The sequence below is a fragment of the Pelophylax lessonae genome, assembly GCF_965119305.1.
Source record: "Pelophylax lessonae genome assembly, chromosome: 8".
In the NCBI taxonomy this organism is placed as follows: domain Eukaryota; kingdom Metazoa; phylum Chordata; class Amphibia; order Anura; family Ranidae; genus Pelophylax; species Pelophylax lessonae.
The window spans coordinates 24648170-24664993 of record NC_138775.1 but is presented as its reverse complement, the minus strand read 5'-3'; the positions used below and the strand labels follow the sequence as shown (position 1 = coordinate 24664993).

Sequence of the window (16824 nt, the reverse complement as noted above, 5' to 3'; positions counted from 1 at the left end):
TTAATATAGTAATCAGTGCTAAATAATATGCACTGTTACTATATAAATGACACTGGCAGGGAAGGGGTTAATACTGGGGGTAATCAAGGGGTGAAGTGTGAGCCTAAAGAGATCGGGGGTTTCAGCTTGGCCACTGTGCCTGTCTGACAGGAGAGCCGCCTGCTTTGTTTACATAGGCAGGCGGTTTTCCTGTCAATTTCCCCGAAGATCGCGAGAGGCCGGCGGCGATCGAGCCCGCTCCCCCTGCAGTCTGGCTCCTGCTGCGTCTAATCACAGCGGGAGTGCAGCTCCGGCTGTGCGCGCACACCGCCGAGCCCGTGTGCACATAGTCACGTAGATTTATGTGAATATTCGCAGCCAAGCCGCCCTGCCACAGTAAATCGGCGCGGGGAGGTTGACAAGTGGTTAAACACAGTCAAAATTCCTATGCCCTGATGAATGGGGGAGTGTTTTTCGCCTCGAAACACATTGGTTTTCCTGGTAGGAACCAATTTTAATATTAAAAACCTTGAACTCTTTGATGTTTGTTTGGTGTTCTCATTGGACTGTAAAGTATAAAGATCAAATATAGGCAGGTAAAGGGGTCTCAGATTAAAGCAAACCTGTCATAGCAGATACATGAAGGCTGCCATTGCTGTCCTGCTGATATATGCAAGGCCTTCCCTAAAAAAGACGCCGTCTGGATGGGAGTATATGCTGCTCTAAAACCTGGATCTATCAGCATTGATGGTTCCTTTCCAGATGTACAAGCTGCCCATTCCATACACACTAACCCCCCCCCCATACCATCAGAGAGCTGCTAACAAGCCAGAAGGTCTCTCTATTCTTCAGTCCTGAGGACGCGGCACCCATGCCAAAGAGAATGTCAAATTTTGATTCATCTGACAATAAAACAGTTTTTCACTTTGCAACAGACCATTTTAGCTTTAGCCCAGAGAAGATGGAGGCGTTTCTGGATCATGTTCATATATGACTTCTTCTTTGCATGATAGAGCTTCACCTTGTATCTTCTAGTGTGTGTCCATCTTTAGTTGTAGTACAAAATATCTGCTGTATTCATGTACAATTACTACTGTTTCTATGTGTAAAATGTCAGCCCCCTTCGCTGTAGTAAATATTATTATTTTTTTCCAGCTGCAAAAACCGGAATCATCCACAAGAGCACAGACTTCTCTCACCTGGGGAAGAAGACACAGAAGAGAGGAAAGCTCAAACCAGAGCCGACTGCCTCTGATGACATGACACCGTGGGTGAAAGCCTCACCCTCCGAGAGCTCCCTCACTGCTCTAATGCAAATCATCCCGTCTCCGCCAACATATTTCGACAACATGGCAGACCAGCGGCACAGTCAGAGAACTCCGGAGAACGCTGTGAACAAAGTCAGCTGGGGGCTGCAGGCTTCTGAGGAACAACACCTAAAAGACAAAACTCACAACAGAGCGAAGCAGAAGGCAAGGACCGGTGTCACCAAGAGAAGGACCATCAACAAGTTTCATAGCATCAAACTGCCTCCGGTCCCGGCGGTGACGGAGCTCAGCTTCAGCCGTAACTTTAGTTTCTCGTTCTTTGAGTTACCTCAGCACCTGAGCCCCCAGCACTGGCTCCAGCGTCAGAAAACCGTGTATGTGCTGATGAGACAGCTGCAATAAAATGAAATGGATCCAAGTTTGCAGAGCAGGGATGATTTAAAAGTTTTCTTGGGCTCAGTGGGGACACAATGACTGCCAGGCTGCCCCCATCCCTGCAGGATTCGGGAACCCTTCTTGCTGAGACCTTAAAGTGGTTCTAAAGCATTAAAGTGATTGTAAACTCTTGTGTTTTGTTTTTTTATAACCAGTTCCGGACCACCCGCTGCAGATATACAACGGCAGGCAGCCCCTCCTGTACCGAACCGACATAGGGGTACGTCGGTCGCGCGCGTGGTGCTGGGGGCGAGCATGTACCGCCGATGTCGTGCTCCCGCCCTCACTATGCAGCAGGGATTCCGATGCACGGGGCCGGCGGCTGCGATCGCTCCCCACTGAGAGAGAAGGACGGTCTGTTGTTGTAAACACAGCTGACCTTTCTTCTCTCTGAAATAATCACAGAGCACCTTTTATCCTTCTATATAGGGACCAGAGATGAGCTCGGGCGTGTTTTGAGTTTGTACGTGCTCGATCCCGCCAGGAAGCCGACACTGCACTCCGCTAACCACAAACAGTGAGACATTTCCCAATCCGCAGCTGCACAGATCGGGAAATGTCTCACTGCCTGTGATTAATGGAGTGCAGGGACGGCTTCCTGGTGGGATCGGGCACGTATGAACTCGAACACGCCCTAGCTCCTCTATAATAGGAACACAGGTCTCTATGATCATTTCACAAGTCCCTCCCCCCACAGTTATTAATCACTCCCCTAGGTTTACATTTAACACCTTGATCACCCACTAGGTTAACCCCTTCCCTGCCAATGTCATTAACATAACAGTGCATATTTTTAGCACTGATTACTGTCCCCCCAAAAGTGTCAAAAATGTCAGTTAGGGGTCCAATCTGTCTACCGCAATGTCGCAGTCCCGCTAAAAATAGCAGATCGCCGCCATTACTAGTAAAAATATAAATAAATAAAAATGACATAAATCTTTCCCCTAGTTTGTAGACGTGATAACTTTTGCGCAAACCAATCAAAATACGCTTATTGCGTTTTTTTTTCTTTTTACCAAAAATATGTAGCAGAATACAAATTGGCCTAAAAGGATGAAAAAATTAGATTTTTAATTTTTTTTTTTTTGGAAATGTTATATAGCAGAATGTGAAAAATATTGTTTTTTTTTTTTTTTATAATTGTCGCTCTTTTTTTTGTTTCTAGCGCAAAAAAAAAAAAAAATGAACAGGTGATCAAATAGCACCAAAAGAAAGCTCTATTTGTGGGGAAAAAAAGGACATCAATTTTATTCAGGTACAGCATCACATGACCGTGCAATTTTCCGTTAAATAACGCAGTGCCGAATCTCAAAAAATGGCCTGGTCATTAAGGGGGGAAAACATTCCGGTTCAGAAGTGGTTAAATAACAAACATGTTATATTTCCCTCCTCTATGCAGTTGGTTTTGCACAGAGCAACCCGAATCCTCTTCTCTGGTCCCTCTTCGCTGCTCCTGGCCCCTCCCTCCTGTCAAGATGCCCCCACAGTAAGCAGCTTGCTATGGGGGCACCCAAGCCGAGCTGCAGCTCCGTGTGCCAATTCAGACACGGAGCGGCCGTTTGGCCGTGCCCCTCTCTCTCCTGATTTGCTAACTGACTTTGATTGACAGCAGTGGGAGCCAATGGCGCCACTGCTGTATCTCAGCCAATTAGGCGGCTGAGGGACTCATGGACATCGCTGGATACAGAGGGACCGCAGGTAAGTATTGGGGGGGGGGGGGTGAAGGGGGCTGCTGCACACAGAAGGCTTTTTATATCTTAATGCAAAGAATGCAATAAGATAAAAAAAAACCTTCTGACTTTACAGCTCCTTTAAGGTTTTTTTTTTAGTTTAATGCATTCTCTGCATTAAGGAAAAAAACCTTCTGTGTCCTGGTCCCCCCCCCCCCCCTCCTTATACTTACCCAAGCCCTATCTCGAACCAGTGCTCTGCACAAGAGCAGCGGATCTCCCCGCTATCTCCCTCCTCACAGGGCAGATTGATAGCAGTTGGAGCCATTGGCTCCTGCTGCTGTCAATCAAATTTAATGACAAGGGGGCAGGGCAAAGCCCCACTGTCTTTGTCTATGGACGCAGGCAGCGGAGCTCCAAAGCGAGCCAGCATGAGTACCCCTAAGCAAGCGGCTTGCTGGGGTGTTCTTGAAAGGCAGGAGGTGCTCTGTGCAAAACCATTACACAGAGCAGGGTAAGTATATTATGTTTATTATTTAAAGAAAAAAATTTGAATCACTTTAAAGCCTAACTTCAGTTTTCTGTCACTCACTTTAAAATGGTTTGTTTGGACCAAGCTGGTCAAAATTAACTATTTCCATCACTAATGGATGTGCCCCTTGTCAGAGATGTATAAACTGTATATAGCATCAGCTGCACACAGTATACAGTGCTTTGTTCTGGCAGCAGTATGGGGACTTCCCGCCTCGTTCCTACAACAGAATTGAGTCGGGCTGAACATTACAATAAATACAAGGCCTTCTTTGAATCACTGAGGTGGAGAGGCAGGTGGATGACGTTATGATCTCCACCTCATCCAATCAGAGGAAGCCTTGTAGTCATTCATAAAATACAAAGCCCCCTCTGAATGGCTGAGCAGCCCAACTTGATTTTGTTCTGGGAGTCGAATGGGAAGTTCACTTACCACTGCCAGAACACAGTGTTGTATACTGAGGCTACATACAGTTCATACAGCGCTCATAGCGGGCACATTGGTTAGTGAAGGTAAAAGTTTGTATGGAATGGCTTGTTCCAAACACACTATTTTAAAGTGACAGAAAGCTGGAATTAGGCTTTAGTTTAAAGAGGATCTATCTATCATTATAATTTTTAATTACCAGTTCTGCCCCCTATGGGAGGAAGTGTGTGTAGTACTTTATCCCACGTTTTTAACTGCTTTTTTTTTAAATCCTAGGTATGAAGCCCCCACCACTCTTGCTGTGTCAATCTGACAACAGCTATGAAGGAGACGGCCGATTCATAACTGCTGCTTGTTTTAGCCGTGACCACCTTCCCAAGACAAGAAATGGCAAGACCACAGAGGGAGGGGGACCTGTCCGCCTCTGCATTCCTCTTGCCATTGCTTGCCTTGGACACATGGAATATGTCACCAGAACAAGATATATAATAAATACTATGTATACAACTTGGTTATCTCACTGTCCTCCCTTGCAAGTCAACATTTGCTGGAATTGTATAGGAAGGACATGCATGTATGCAGGTACAGGCAGAAAGGTGCAGGGCTTGTCTGCAGAATGACGACATTACACCCCTGATCCACTGATCATGAGTGCAATGCTTTCCAGGCTCCTGCAGGAAAAAATAGTGAATGCACATTTTTTTCTCTGCTAAAAGTGCAATTATTTTTTTTTTTTTTTCAGGAAAGGGGAACTTATCCTTGTCCTTTGCTTGGGTTTTGCCCCAAATGCTTCAATCCTTTTGATTCACTGACCTGGAATGAGTGTGCAAATCGGGTGTTATGGATTTCACCCTGGTGATAATTTCAGTACACTCTTTGTTGTTTTTTTTTTTTCAATAAATTTTTATTGATTTTCACAGAGTTAACAATATTCCAACATGGAGGACAACATAAGAGGAAAATGAGTAATGAAACATTAGTGTAAACAGTTTAAACAGTTTCCAGTCCATAATACAGAGATTAGTTGTGCGACATAATATAGCGACAGTATATAATGACCCAAAGTCGTGACAGGACTCCTCCGTCCGGAACCTGCAGGGATCTATGACTCTGTTGTTTTTAATGTAAACGGTTTTCATCACATCGTTCATCACATATTTTGGCTCAATCAAGGCCATGCGAACCTGAGGAAGAAAAGAACAGGGGGTTTTATATTGTAGAGGTCAATAAAACTCAATAGACAATCATTGATGTACAACAGTCCAATATAGTTTTGGCACCACATAAGCTGTGAAGTATACAGTTTCTTTATCTAAAGAATACTGATAAGGAAGCAGACTTTACTCAGTGGTGTTACAAATATAATTTATAAATTCACAGTACCAGAGGAACGCTTCATTGGAGGGGTTTAGGCCTTTGCGGTACATGATGGTCAGAGGCAGTGTGTTCAAGACCGGTGCAATGGAGGCACCCTGAAAAGGAAACCTACAAGTCTCTGCTCCTCTGGCACCTCTCTCTTCATCTGCACCTGTGCTTTTCCTAACCAGCGGAGCTCTCCCTCTACCTTACTGCCTCAGGGTGGGTGGGGTAAATGGTTTGCCCCTAAACTTTAGGGACCTTTGTCAAGATGGCCACTCCAATCTTGAGGGACTTTAGTATCCAATAAGATTACCATCCTCCCTAAGATGGCCACCCAGAGCCCAAAATAGGAGACATTTCCTCCCCACAGGACTCCCGCCAACCTAAAGATCTACTGCAGTTCCATCATCACTTTGGAGAGTGTACTGCAGCCTGCCCCTGCCTACATACTGGTTGGGATTGGCAGAAATCCAGCGAATGTTGGCTTTGGTCAGGGAGCCTATAGAGAAACAAACTTGATCTAGTCATGAATGGGTTGGGATAGCAAACCCTTTCAAATATTGAAAGGTATCTTAAGACTGTTCAGTTTAAACAAGGAGGTTCACTTTGGGGAATAAAAATTAAAAGTCAGCAACTACAAATCCTGTAGCTGCTGACCTTTAATAAAAGTACACTTACCTTGTTCAGGGATCCAGCGCCAGCATCCTAACTGTGGGCAGCCGGTGTTCTACCAGATTATCGCTACTCATCAGATTGTGTAACGGAAGTGACGTTCCAACCAAAAAATACTTACTGTGCATGCGCTATGAGTTCAAACATGCGTTCCATGTCGCTATTCGTTTCAAACACTTCATGATCTGATGGGTAGCGGTAATCTGATAGAACACCCATGCAGACATATTACTACACTCAGCTATGTCTTGAATTTCATAGTAATTTTAGCAATAAAGTGAGTGTATATAAATATAGTATTTACGCGCACTTTATTGCTGAGGTAACTGGGTGTAGTAAAATGTCTGCATGGGTGTTCTATCAAATTACCACTACCTGTCAGATCATGAAGTGTTTGGAACGCATAGCGTCGTGGAACGTATGTTGGAACGCATAACGCATGCGCAGTATGTTTTATTTTGGTCAGAACCTCCTTTCTGTTACACGATCTGATGGGTAGCGGTAATATGATAGAACACCAGCTGTGCTGCACTTTGTGAGCGGTCCTGCAGACTTCTGGGACCTGTGATGTGTCCCAGAAGATTGTGGGGAGGGAGGGAGAGAAGAGAACTTCTGCTCAGATCGTCTAGGAGATCTAAACAGAAGCGGGAGCGGGTACCTGTCAAAACTAGGTACCAGCTCCCCCCAAAACTAGGTACCAGCTCCTCCCTCACCCCAAAAAAAATGACGTGCCACATGTGGCAGGGGAGGAGGACCTAAAGCAGAACTTCTCCTTTTGGGTGGAGTTCCGCTTTAAGATTACCTATAACATTTTGTGTACATTTGTACAAACTACGAACAGGAAGGGGTTGAAAACCTTCACTATTTGTTTTTATAAAGACGTTTAACAGAGATGCTGATTGCACTGTGTAAGAATGCACCTACAAAAGGTGTACAAAAAATATGGAATTTTTTTTTCACAATGGGGTTGATTTGCTAAAACTAGAGAGTGCAAAATCTGGCGCAGCTCTGCATAGAATCAGCTTCCATGTTGTTTTTTTTATTCAAAGCTTAAGGCCCTGTTCACACCTGAGCGTTTTTCAGCTCATGAAACGCTCATCTCTGAAGTCTCAAACGCCCAACAAGCAAAATCCCATTCATTTCAATGGCTCCTGTTCACATATGAGCGTTTTGTCGCCTGAAGCAAAACACCTGAAGCTCAAAAGAGTACATGAGCTTCTTTTTTTGCAGATTACAAGGGTTTTGCTAGATATCAATGCCTGCCTCAAAACGCCTGAAAAACACCTAAAATGCCCAAACAAATGCCTGAAAATGATACCCTCAGGTGTGAATGGAGCCTAATTGAACAAGCTGAAGTTAGAAGCTGATTGGATACCATGCACAGCGGCACCAGATTTTGCACTCTCCAGTTTTAGTAAATCAACCCCAATGAGTAAATGGAGTCTTCCAACTTACCTTAGGCAGTAGGGTGGTGATATACTGCCTGTGATCAGTAGGGTTGTGCTCAATCCATTTGATGATGGTTTCAAATAGGACTTCCTCTCTTTGAACAATAAGATTGTCTTTCTTTAGAAGATCCTCAAACTCTGTAACGGGTAGATCCAGAAGCTCCTCCGAGGTCGATGCTATCTCCTGAAAGTGCTGAAGAATGTACTCAGTGGTGTTCTGGTGCAGCTTGGGGCAGTAAAACCGGCTGGAAAATCTGCCAATGCCAACGCAGTTCTCGGGACATAGCTGGCCAATGAGGAAATCCGAGCATCGCTCTAGTAGACCCAGGATGTTGAATTGGTCTGCGGCAATAAACAGTTCTTCCACATTGTCGGAGTTGATGGATACGGTATTGGTGTAGGCGTATTGAAGGATCAACCTCATCATGTCCGGGGCAATTCCAGGTATATTGTACACGTTCTTGTTAGTGTCTGACCATCTTCTAGAAAACAGAGCCCTGGGAGGAGGAGAAGAATTTATGTTACACTGCTGTTTTTAAAATAACATTTTTAATAATTCACTATGCTGTTTTTTTGGATTTGTAGTAACACAAATGCTACACCTAGGTCTGTAGTTCACGTTAGCCCAGGTAAAGTCAATGTTGTATGCTCTATATAAATCCTGTATAATAATAGTAATAATTTCAAGCAACAACATTTTGCTGCAAAGTAAAGCCTTAAAACAGAAGATATTCACACGTCTCATTCCATCGCATCTCCCAAAAATGAGAAGATAATTCCTCATTTCAGGAGAGCAAACGGAACCATGAAATCAATTGCCTTTCAGCAAACTGGCCACTGCACATCCAGAACCAGTGTGCAAATATGGCCTAATATTATTCATTCCAAACTGCATACAGATTTTTTATTTTATTTTCTGAGTCCGTGGTGCACAAAAACAAAACACCAAAGTGAACCAAAAAACTGCATGTGAGCACACACACACAAATAGTGCACTAAGGTGGGTCAAATGGTGCCCACCCAAAGAGGAAGGCCCATTCCCTAGCCCCCCAGAGTGCAAAACTGCTGTCAGGGGTAAGGCACACTCAGGTCCACCTAGCCAAAAGGCCCAGCAGACTTCTGTCCTCCTGATCAGCCAAAGCCAACCAATGATTTGTGGGTGGGGGCCCTCCTGAAGAGAGAACCCCCAAGGCTAGGGAGGAATGAACCTAAAGACCACTAGGAAAACACTCCCAACCTCCACATTACCCAGTGGACAGTTGATTTGGCTTGTTTAACTTGGAAAAGATCCCTTTAGGGCCCTCATCATACCAGCAGGGATATTGCATAGCCAGCCAACTCTCTTGATGGCAGAACACTCCTACTGGACATAAGATTTGAAAAGATTTAAAAAAATCAAAAACACCCAAGTGTAGACAAAAGTTCACTTAAAGGTGTATCTCTCGTCCACCTACTGAAGGAGAAGGACCTTCTCTACCCCCCCCCCCCCCACCTCAAGGACCAAGGCTCCTGACTGGGGCACGACTTGAATATTGTCCGAAAAGCCTGGTGGACCAATCTCCTCATGGTCAGTCAAAGCCGACCACCGAGTGCTATGTAATGTGCTCTCCCAAAGAGAGGCCCCCAAGTTCAGGGGAGGAAGTAACCTAATGGCCACACATCCCCCACCTAGACTTCAAGGTAGGACCAAGGGCCCACACCCTTCATCCAAATGAAGGAAGCATAGACAATAGTGCAAAGTGACAAAACAGTGGAGAAAAATAAATAAAATAAATAGTGTGGGTACAATTGCACTGGCTAGGCCTTGCAGCCTGGTAGCAAAAATGGCCCCGGTTTAGACAAAAGGCCTAGCCCATAGAAGGGCTGTGCAGAAAAAAAAGTGATGTGGCCATGTGCCTTTTCACACTGTGGGGTTCCCAAACCCAAGATTCTAGCCAAAAAGCTATTGCAAGCTGTTTGGCCATCAGGGTAGTAAATGGAAACCATGGCTTCAATGGAGTATGGCCTGGGATCCAACAAGACTGTATACAGTAGCCATACAGGTTGTGGTAAGAAGGGACTAAAGCGATCAAAAAGCCCTCCAACTGAATCAGTGCATGGCACAGTAGCTTTACATGTATCTCATTCTATCACATATCCCAAAAATAAATCCTTCTCATTTTAGGACAAGCAGGTGGATCCATGGAAATCATTGCTTTGCTCCCCAATGGCCAGATGCCACATACACCAGCTGTTCTGGACATGCAGCTGTCCAATGCAGTGATTTTCATGGCTCTTTGGAGCAGAAATATATGTTTTTGGACCCATAAGTTTTAATGGGAACACTTAAACAACACGTGTTTTTATTTGTTTATCAGGCGCTATCACGTAACAATCTATGGGGGCAAAAATTTGTGATTTTGTTCATATACGGCAAGTTGTGAAAATGTGTACAAACATGCAGGGGAAGCCTCTAGATTTTTTGCGCTATATAAATCCTGTGTATATATATATATATATATATATATATATATATATATATATAAATAAATATAATTTTTTTTTTTGTAAATCGGTTTTTAATTTTTAAGAAGTAAAAGATTTACAATCTCCAAATGAAATATACCCACACAAGGGAGCATAAATCCTGTATAATATTATTAATAAATCACATGGCCATGCTCACACTCAAGTTTGAATGGTATCAAGACTGAACCCATGTTCCATGAACCCATGAACCATTTGAACATGGTGCTCTTGCAATCATTTGGCCAGCCTCTGTAGTACCTATTACAAGCCACAAGATGTCAGTCTTCTGGGTCAGATAATACACAGTGGAATAAGATAAATGCAGCGCCAAAGGAATGGATAAAAATAAATCCAATGAATAATAACTAACAGTGCAATACAGTGTAAGTATTGTCAATAATAAAGTGCAAATTGCAAAGAATAAAAAATATATATATTATATATATATATATATATATATCAAAGAAAGTGTGACAGTGAACAAAGTGCACGTGCTGATAATCATGTGACAATCATAAGTAATCCAAGTGATAAACCATAATCAAATGAAAAAATGTGCCAAGTCCATAATAAATTCAAAAAATCTTCTGTGCTGTGCAAATAAAGCAATAAAGGCTGATTTTATTTACACTTTATCATCAGATAATACACAGTGTCACTCAGACAGGTCTCTGTGCTGGGGGTGCGCTGTGAACACAAACACATCAGTATATACAGGCGCATCTCATAAAATTAGAATATCATCAAAAAGTTATTTTATTTCAGTAATTCAGTTCAAAAAGTAAAACTCGTATATTTTATATAGATGTGTTGTTACACACAGAGTGATAAATTCCATGCATTTCTTTCTTTTATTTTTGATGATTATGGCATGAAGTGTTCTAGAGTTTCCTGCTAGAGGGCTGCCATGAGTTTGGACTTGATAAAACACAGTGGACCAACCCCAGCAGATGACATGGCTCCCCAAATCATCACGGACTGTGGAAACTTCACAGTGGACCTCATGCAACTTGGATTCTGTGCCTCTCCACTCCTCCTCCAGACTCTGGAACCTTAATTTCCGAATGAAATGCAAAAATGTCCGTGATGATTTGGGGAGCCATGTCAGTTCTAGAGCACTTCATGCTTCCCTCTGCTGACCAGCTTTATGGAGATGCTGATTTCATTTTCCAGCAGGACTTGGCCTCTGCCCACACTGCCAGAACTACCAATACCTGGTCACATGATCATGATATCACTGTGCTTGATTGGCCAGCAAACTCGCCTGACCTAAACCCCATAGAGAATCTGTGGGGTATTGTCAAGAGGAAAATGAGACACCAGACCCAACAATGCAGATGAGCTGAAGGCCGCTATCAAAGCAACCTGGGCTTCCATAACGCCTCAGCAGTGCCACATGCTGATCGCCTCCATGCCACGCCACATTGATGCAGTAATTCATGCAAATGAGCCCCGACCAAGTATGGAGTGCATCCTATACTGTACATGGACAGACTTTTCACTAAGCCAACATTTTTGTATTAAAAGTCTTTTTTTTTTTCTATTGGTCTTATGTAATATTCTTATTTTCTGACATACTGAATTTTGGGGTGTCACTAGCTGTAAGCCATAATCATCAAAATTAAAAGAAATAAATACTTGAAATATATAATTCTGTGTGTAACGCATCTTTATAAAATATGACTTTTTGAATTGAATTACTGAAATAAATTAACTTTTTTATGATATTTAAATTTTTTTGAGATGCACCTGTATATGTGGCCCCACAGATAAAGACCCATTTCTGTGCGGCTGCATATTTGGGTACGGCCATCAGGAAGGGGTAATAAAATGTAGCAAATAAAGTATATTTATTAAATGTTTGCATTTAGGCCTGCAGGGTGTTGCGTTCGCAATCAGTGCATCATGGGTGCAATAAATAGGCTCTTGCATTGTTTACTCCAGCCCTAGGACTGTACAGAGGTGTGGTCCTTGTGATAGGGTTGGGGGATGGCATTTGTGTGTATACAATTTTTTTTATTTAAATCCATTTTTTATTAATGGGGCACAGAAAGGAATAAGGGAAGAAAACAAGGCAGTGTATAATAATAATAATAAATCACTTGGCTATGATTACACTCATGATTTGAAAGGGGGCAAGACTGAGCCCATGTTACATGAACGCAGTGCCGTATTGCATAAAATGGCCTGGTCAGGAAGAGGGTAAAACCTTCTGGTCCAGAAGTTGTTAAACATGAAGAAATCATTTGGCCAGCCTCTGCGATACCTCTTGTAAGCCACAAGATGTCAGTCTCCTGTGTCAGTCTCTCCTAATCACCAGTGTCACTTGGCCTAGAAGACTGAGGAAAGACAGTGAGTAAAGAGACTTTTTTTTAGCCTAATGTAACCACTAATGCAACCAGCAATCCTAAAAACAGCCAAACAGATCCAAGCGTAGACCCAAAAAGTTATACCAATGCACGGCATTGACAAACACCATCCCCATCCATCTCCATCCTTCTGTGCATCTAAGAGATAGGACAAAGCTTAGCAGTTTTCACACACAACCTCTTTCCCAACCCCTCCAGCGATTAGACTGCCACATTGTTGTGTAGAAAGTCACAAGGTATAAAGGCTGCTGCAGGAGAGGATTTGTGTCAAGCATTTGTAAACACAGCCAAGAACTACACAAATCCAAGAGGCTGGGTTTGTGTGTCTGATTGGCAGAGAGGGGAACTGTAGGCCAAAACTAGAAGATGACAAGAGAATGCTCTATAAATTCTTTAACCTCTAGCAATAATCATCCAACAATTATCATCCAACAATCAAAGTGGTTTGGGGAGTCTGCCACATGTAGACACATTTTCCTGTCACACTGCATCTCCTGGTGAATTTAGTGCCTCACAATGACTGCACAATGTGTGAGAAAGTGCTATATGTAGGCAATCTGTCCCACCAGCACAGAATCTCCATCTGTAGGCAATGTATCCCGCAAGTGCAGACCCTCCATCTGTAGGCAATGTATCCCGCAAGTGCAGACCCTCCATCTGTAGGCAATGCATCCCGCAAGTGCAGACCCTCCATCTGTAGGCAATGTATCCCGCAAGTGCAGACCCTCCATCTGTAGGCAATGCATCCCGCAAGTGCAGACCCTCCATCTGTAGGCAATGCATCCCGCAAGTGCAGACCCTCCATCTGTAGGCAATGCATCCCGCAAGTGCAGACCCTCCATCTGTAGGCAATGTATCCCGCAAGTGCAGACCCTCCATCTGTAGGCAATGAATCCCGCAAGTGCAGACCCTCCATCTGTAGGCAATGCATCCCGCAAGTGCAGACCCTCCATCTGTAGGCAATGCATCCCGCAAGTGCAGACCCTCCATCTGTAGGCAATGCATCCTGCAAGTGCAGACCCTCCATCTGTAGGCAATGCATCCCGCAAGTGCAGACCCTCCATCTGTAGGCAATGCATCCCGCAAGTGCAGACCCTCCATCTGTAGGCAATGCATCCCGCAAGTGCAGACCCTCCATCTTTAGGCAATGCATCCCGCAAGTGCAGACCCTCCATCTGTAGGCAATGCATCCCGCAAGTGCAGACCCTCCATCTGTAGGCAATGCATCCTGCAAGTGCAGACCCTCCATCTGTGGGCAATGTATCCCGCAAGTGCAGACCCTCCATCTGTAGGCAATGCATCCCGCAAGTGCAGACCCTCCATCTGTAGGCAATGTATCCCACAAGTGCAGAATCTCCATCTGTAGGCAATGCATCCAGCAAGTGCAGACCCTCCATCTTTAGGCAATGCATCCCGCAAGTGCAGACCCTCCATCTATAGGCAATGTATCCCACAAGTGCAGACCCTCCATCTATAGGCAATGCATCCCGCAAGTGCAGACCCTCCATCTTTAGGCAATGCATCCCGCAAGTGCAGACCCTCCATCTATAGGCAATGCATCCCGCAAGTGCAGACCCTCCATCTGCATGCAATCTGTCACATCAGTGCCGACCCTCCATCTGCTGCCATCTTCTTGCCCTGAAACCTTACATTACGGCGCACCAACACACTCCCAGCTTACAGTCATTCCAGATGTCCTTCAAAATGTCACAACCATCTTCTAAAATGGGAGACAACGTTATGTTGTACATCCCACCAGTGCAGACCCTCTACCTGTAGGTCATCTGTCACACTAGTGGAGACCTTCCAACTGTTGGCCATCTGTCAGACCAGTGCAGACCCTCCATCTATAGGCAATCTGTTCTACCAGTGCAGACCCTCCATCTATAGGCAATCTGTTCTACCAGTCCATCTGTCCATCTGTACGCACTCTGTTCAACCACCAACCCAACATTTCCACCAACGCAGACCTTCCATTTGCAGGCAATCTTTCCCACCATTGCAGACCCTCCATCTGCTGCCATCTTCTTGCCCTGAAGCCTCACATTATGGCGCACCAACACTCCCAGCTCACAGTCCTTCCAGATATAAAAATGTCACAACCATCTTCTAAAATGGGTCATTCAAACCAGATACAAATATCTATTAGGGGAGTAAAAAATGAGCATCTAATAAGTATATAATGTAACGTACACACACATATACCAAGATTTCATCACCCAAGCATTGTGCTCCAGGTTTAGGGTCACTCTCAGATCCAGGAATACCTCTGATCTCTGCTATACTCCAATATACTGTGAACATTAAATGCTCTCTCTACACATCACAGTGGGAATATGTCAGAGGTATATAAATTCATAATAATAGTGTGTGTCTGTGGCGGGACATTAGAGTGTAAGCTCTTCAGCCACAGAGACTGATGTGACTGGCTCAGTGTTCTCTGTACAGCATTGAGGAACAGGTCAGCGCATTATAAATGTATAATAATAATATTAAATATAAAAATAGTGTGCAACTGTGGTGAGACAATGGAGTGTAAGCTCCCCTGGTGCAGAGACTGATGTGACTGGCTCAGTGTTCTCTGTAGAGAGTCCTCCTCTATTACTCGGATATATATTTTCCGGTTTCCATGTTTTATACATTTCTTTATCATGAAAGATTCCTCATTAACCTGGTTTCAGCTCATTTTATTTCTGAATAGTTCATTGTAAGTTTTTCCTTTGGGGTTTTGTATTGGGATTTTGGTGCTTCTATGCATATGAGGAATTGATGGAAAGGTTCAGCAATTTTGAGCTTTTTCAAATAAAGTAATTTTATAAAGAAAAAGAGAAATAAATTATCATCCAGAATTATCTCAGGAATGATGAAGAATCGGATTGCACAGATATCAGTCTGATAATATAGCTGATTAAACATTTTGGATTTTTACTACAACTGACTATATTAGAGAACGTGACACTCATCCTATTGAGGTGGTGGTGGAGGGGGACCCCCCCCCCAAGTAGTATGGAAGACTAACACTTCCATCTCCATGGTGGAATCCTTGCTTTATGGTGGGGTAAAGGAAAGATGGCTGCCAGCCAGGACCCTTTCACACGGGCGCCTTCCATTCCATTCAGGGCAGAGTGGGTGGATGTGGGAGTGTCCTCTCAGTTTATGAAGAGCTGGCACAGACAGAACCCCACTCTACGCTATGGGCGGCCAGGAGTGAATGGACTCTTGTCTGTTTACACCTGGCTGCCTTCCTTCCAGGCCACCCAAACTGAAGAGGACACAATCGTCCTCCATTTTTTTTAGTGGGCCTGATCAAACCCTGAGGTAGGCGAGTGGAACAGGCCGGTCCACAGGAATGCATGGGCCTTAGAAATCAGGCCTGCTGAGACAGGAGGACCTAATCCAATTGCCCGTATTAAAGGGCCCTTATTTGGGGCTGTGTTGGGGAGATTTCCCCTCACTTACCGTCCTGCTGATGTGGCAAAAGTAGTGTATGCACTGCTTCTAAAACGCATTGCACCAAACTGCATGGTGCAGCTGTACAATGCGATTTGAAGCTCATAAAAGCACTGCATTTATGATTTGTATTTGGGGTGCCATTAACATATTGAATTTGAACGCAGAACGCAAGGGCAGAGCGTTCACCTATGGTGCTGGAACATGCCTTTCCTGTACAGCATTCTGCTATTAAAGCGGAGTTCCACCCATTTTTATTAGGTTGGATTACAAAGATGTATGTAATCCCCTTTAAAATGACTTTTACCAATGGAAACTTTTTTTTTTTTTTGCTAGCAAATACCTTATTTTCTTGTTTATTCCTCCTCTCCTCACTTCTGGGTCCGATCGGCGATGACGTCATTCGGCGATTCGCAGTGTGTGCTGGGATGTATTCCATGCCAGAAATCTCGCAGTATTACCCAGGAGCTGAGCTGTACTGTGAGAATTGAGGCCGTGACCCGCCCCGCCTCCTCTCAGTGAGTTGTACTGTATGCATTGTATTCAGGCCGTGCTCTGCCCCGCCTCCTCTCAGTGAGCTCAGTGAGGATATAATGCTTTCAGTCCTCGCTCACTGAGAGGAGGCGGGGCGGAGGCGGGGCAGAGCACAGCCTGAATACAATGCATACAGTATAACTCACTGAGAGGAGGCGGGGCGGACGCGGGGCA

General features: G+C 44.2%; 2 protein-coding genes across 2 annotated transcripts in view; one reads left to right on the top strand and one right to left on the bottom strand.

Annotated features, from left to right (window-relative positions):
• The window catches only part of LOC309562295 (uncharacterized protein), a gene marked incomplete at its 3' end in the record, with an annotated part of 37923 nt that extends 36274 nt beyond the window's left edge, over positions 1 to 1649 (top strand). The window contains exon 3 of the mRNA XM_082266433.1: positions 1135 to 1649. Coding sequence (XP_082122559.1) covers positions 1135 to 1649 — 515 coding nt within the window. The remainder of the gene's footprint in view (positions 1 to 1134) is intronic.
• The window catches only part of LOC309562133 (kelch-like protein 10), a gene marked incomplete at its 3' end in the record, with an annotated part of 516189 nt that extends 507967 nt beyond the window's left edge, over positions 1 to 8222 (bottom strand). Inside the window, exon 1 of the mRNA XM_082266261.1 lies at positions 7797 to 8222. Coding sequence (XP_082122387.1) covers positions 7797 to 8216 — 420 coding nt within the window. The 5' untranslated portion in view covers positions 8217 to 8222. The remainder of the gene's footprint in view (positions 1 to 7796) is intronic.
• Between the last annotated feature and the right edge of the window lie 8602 nt (positions 8223 to 16824).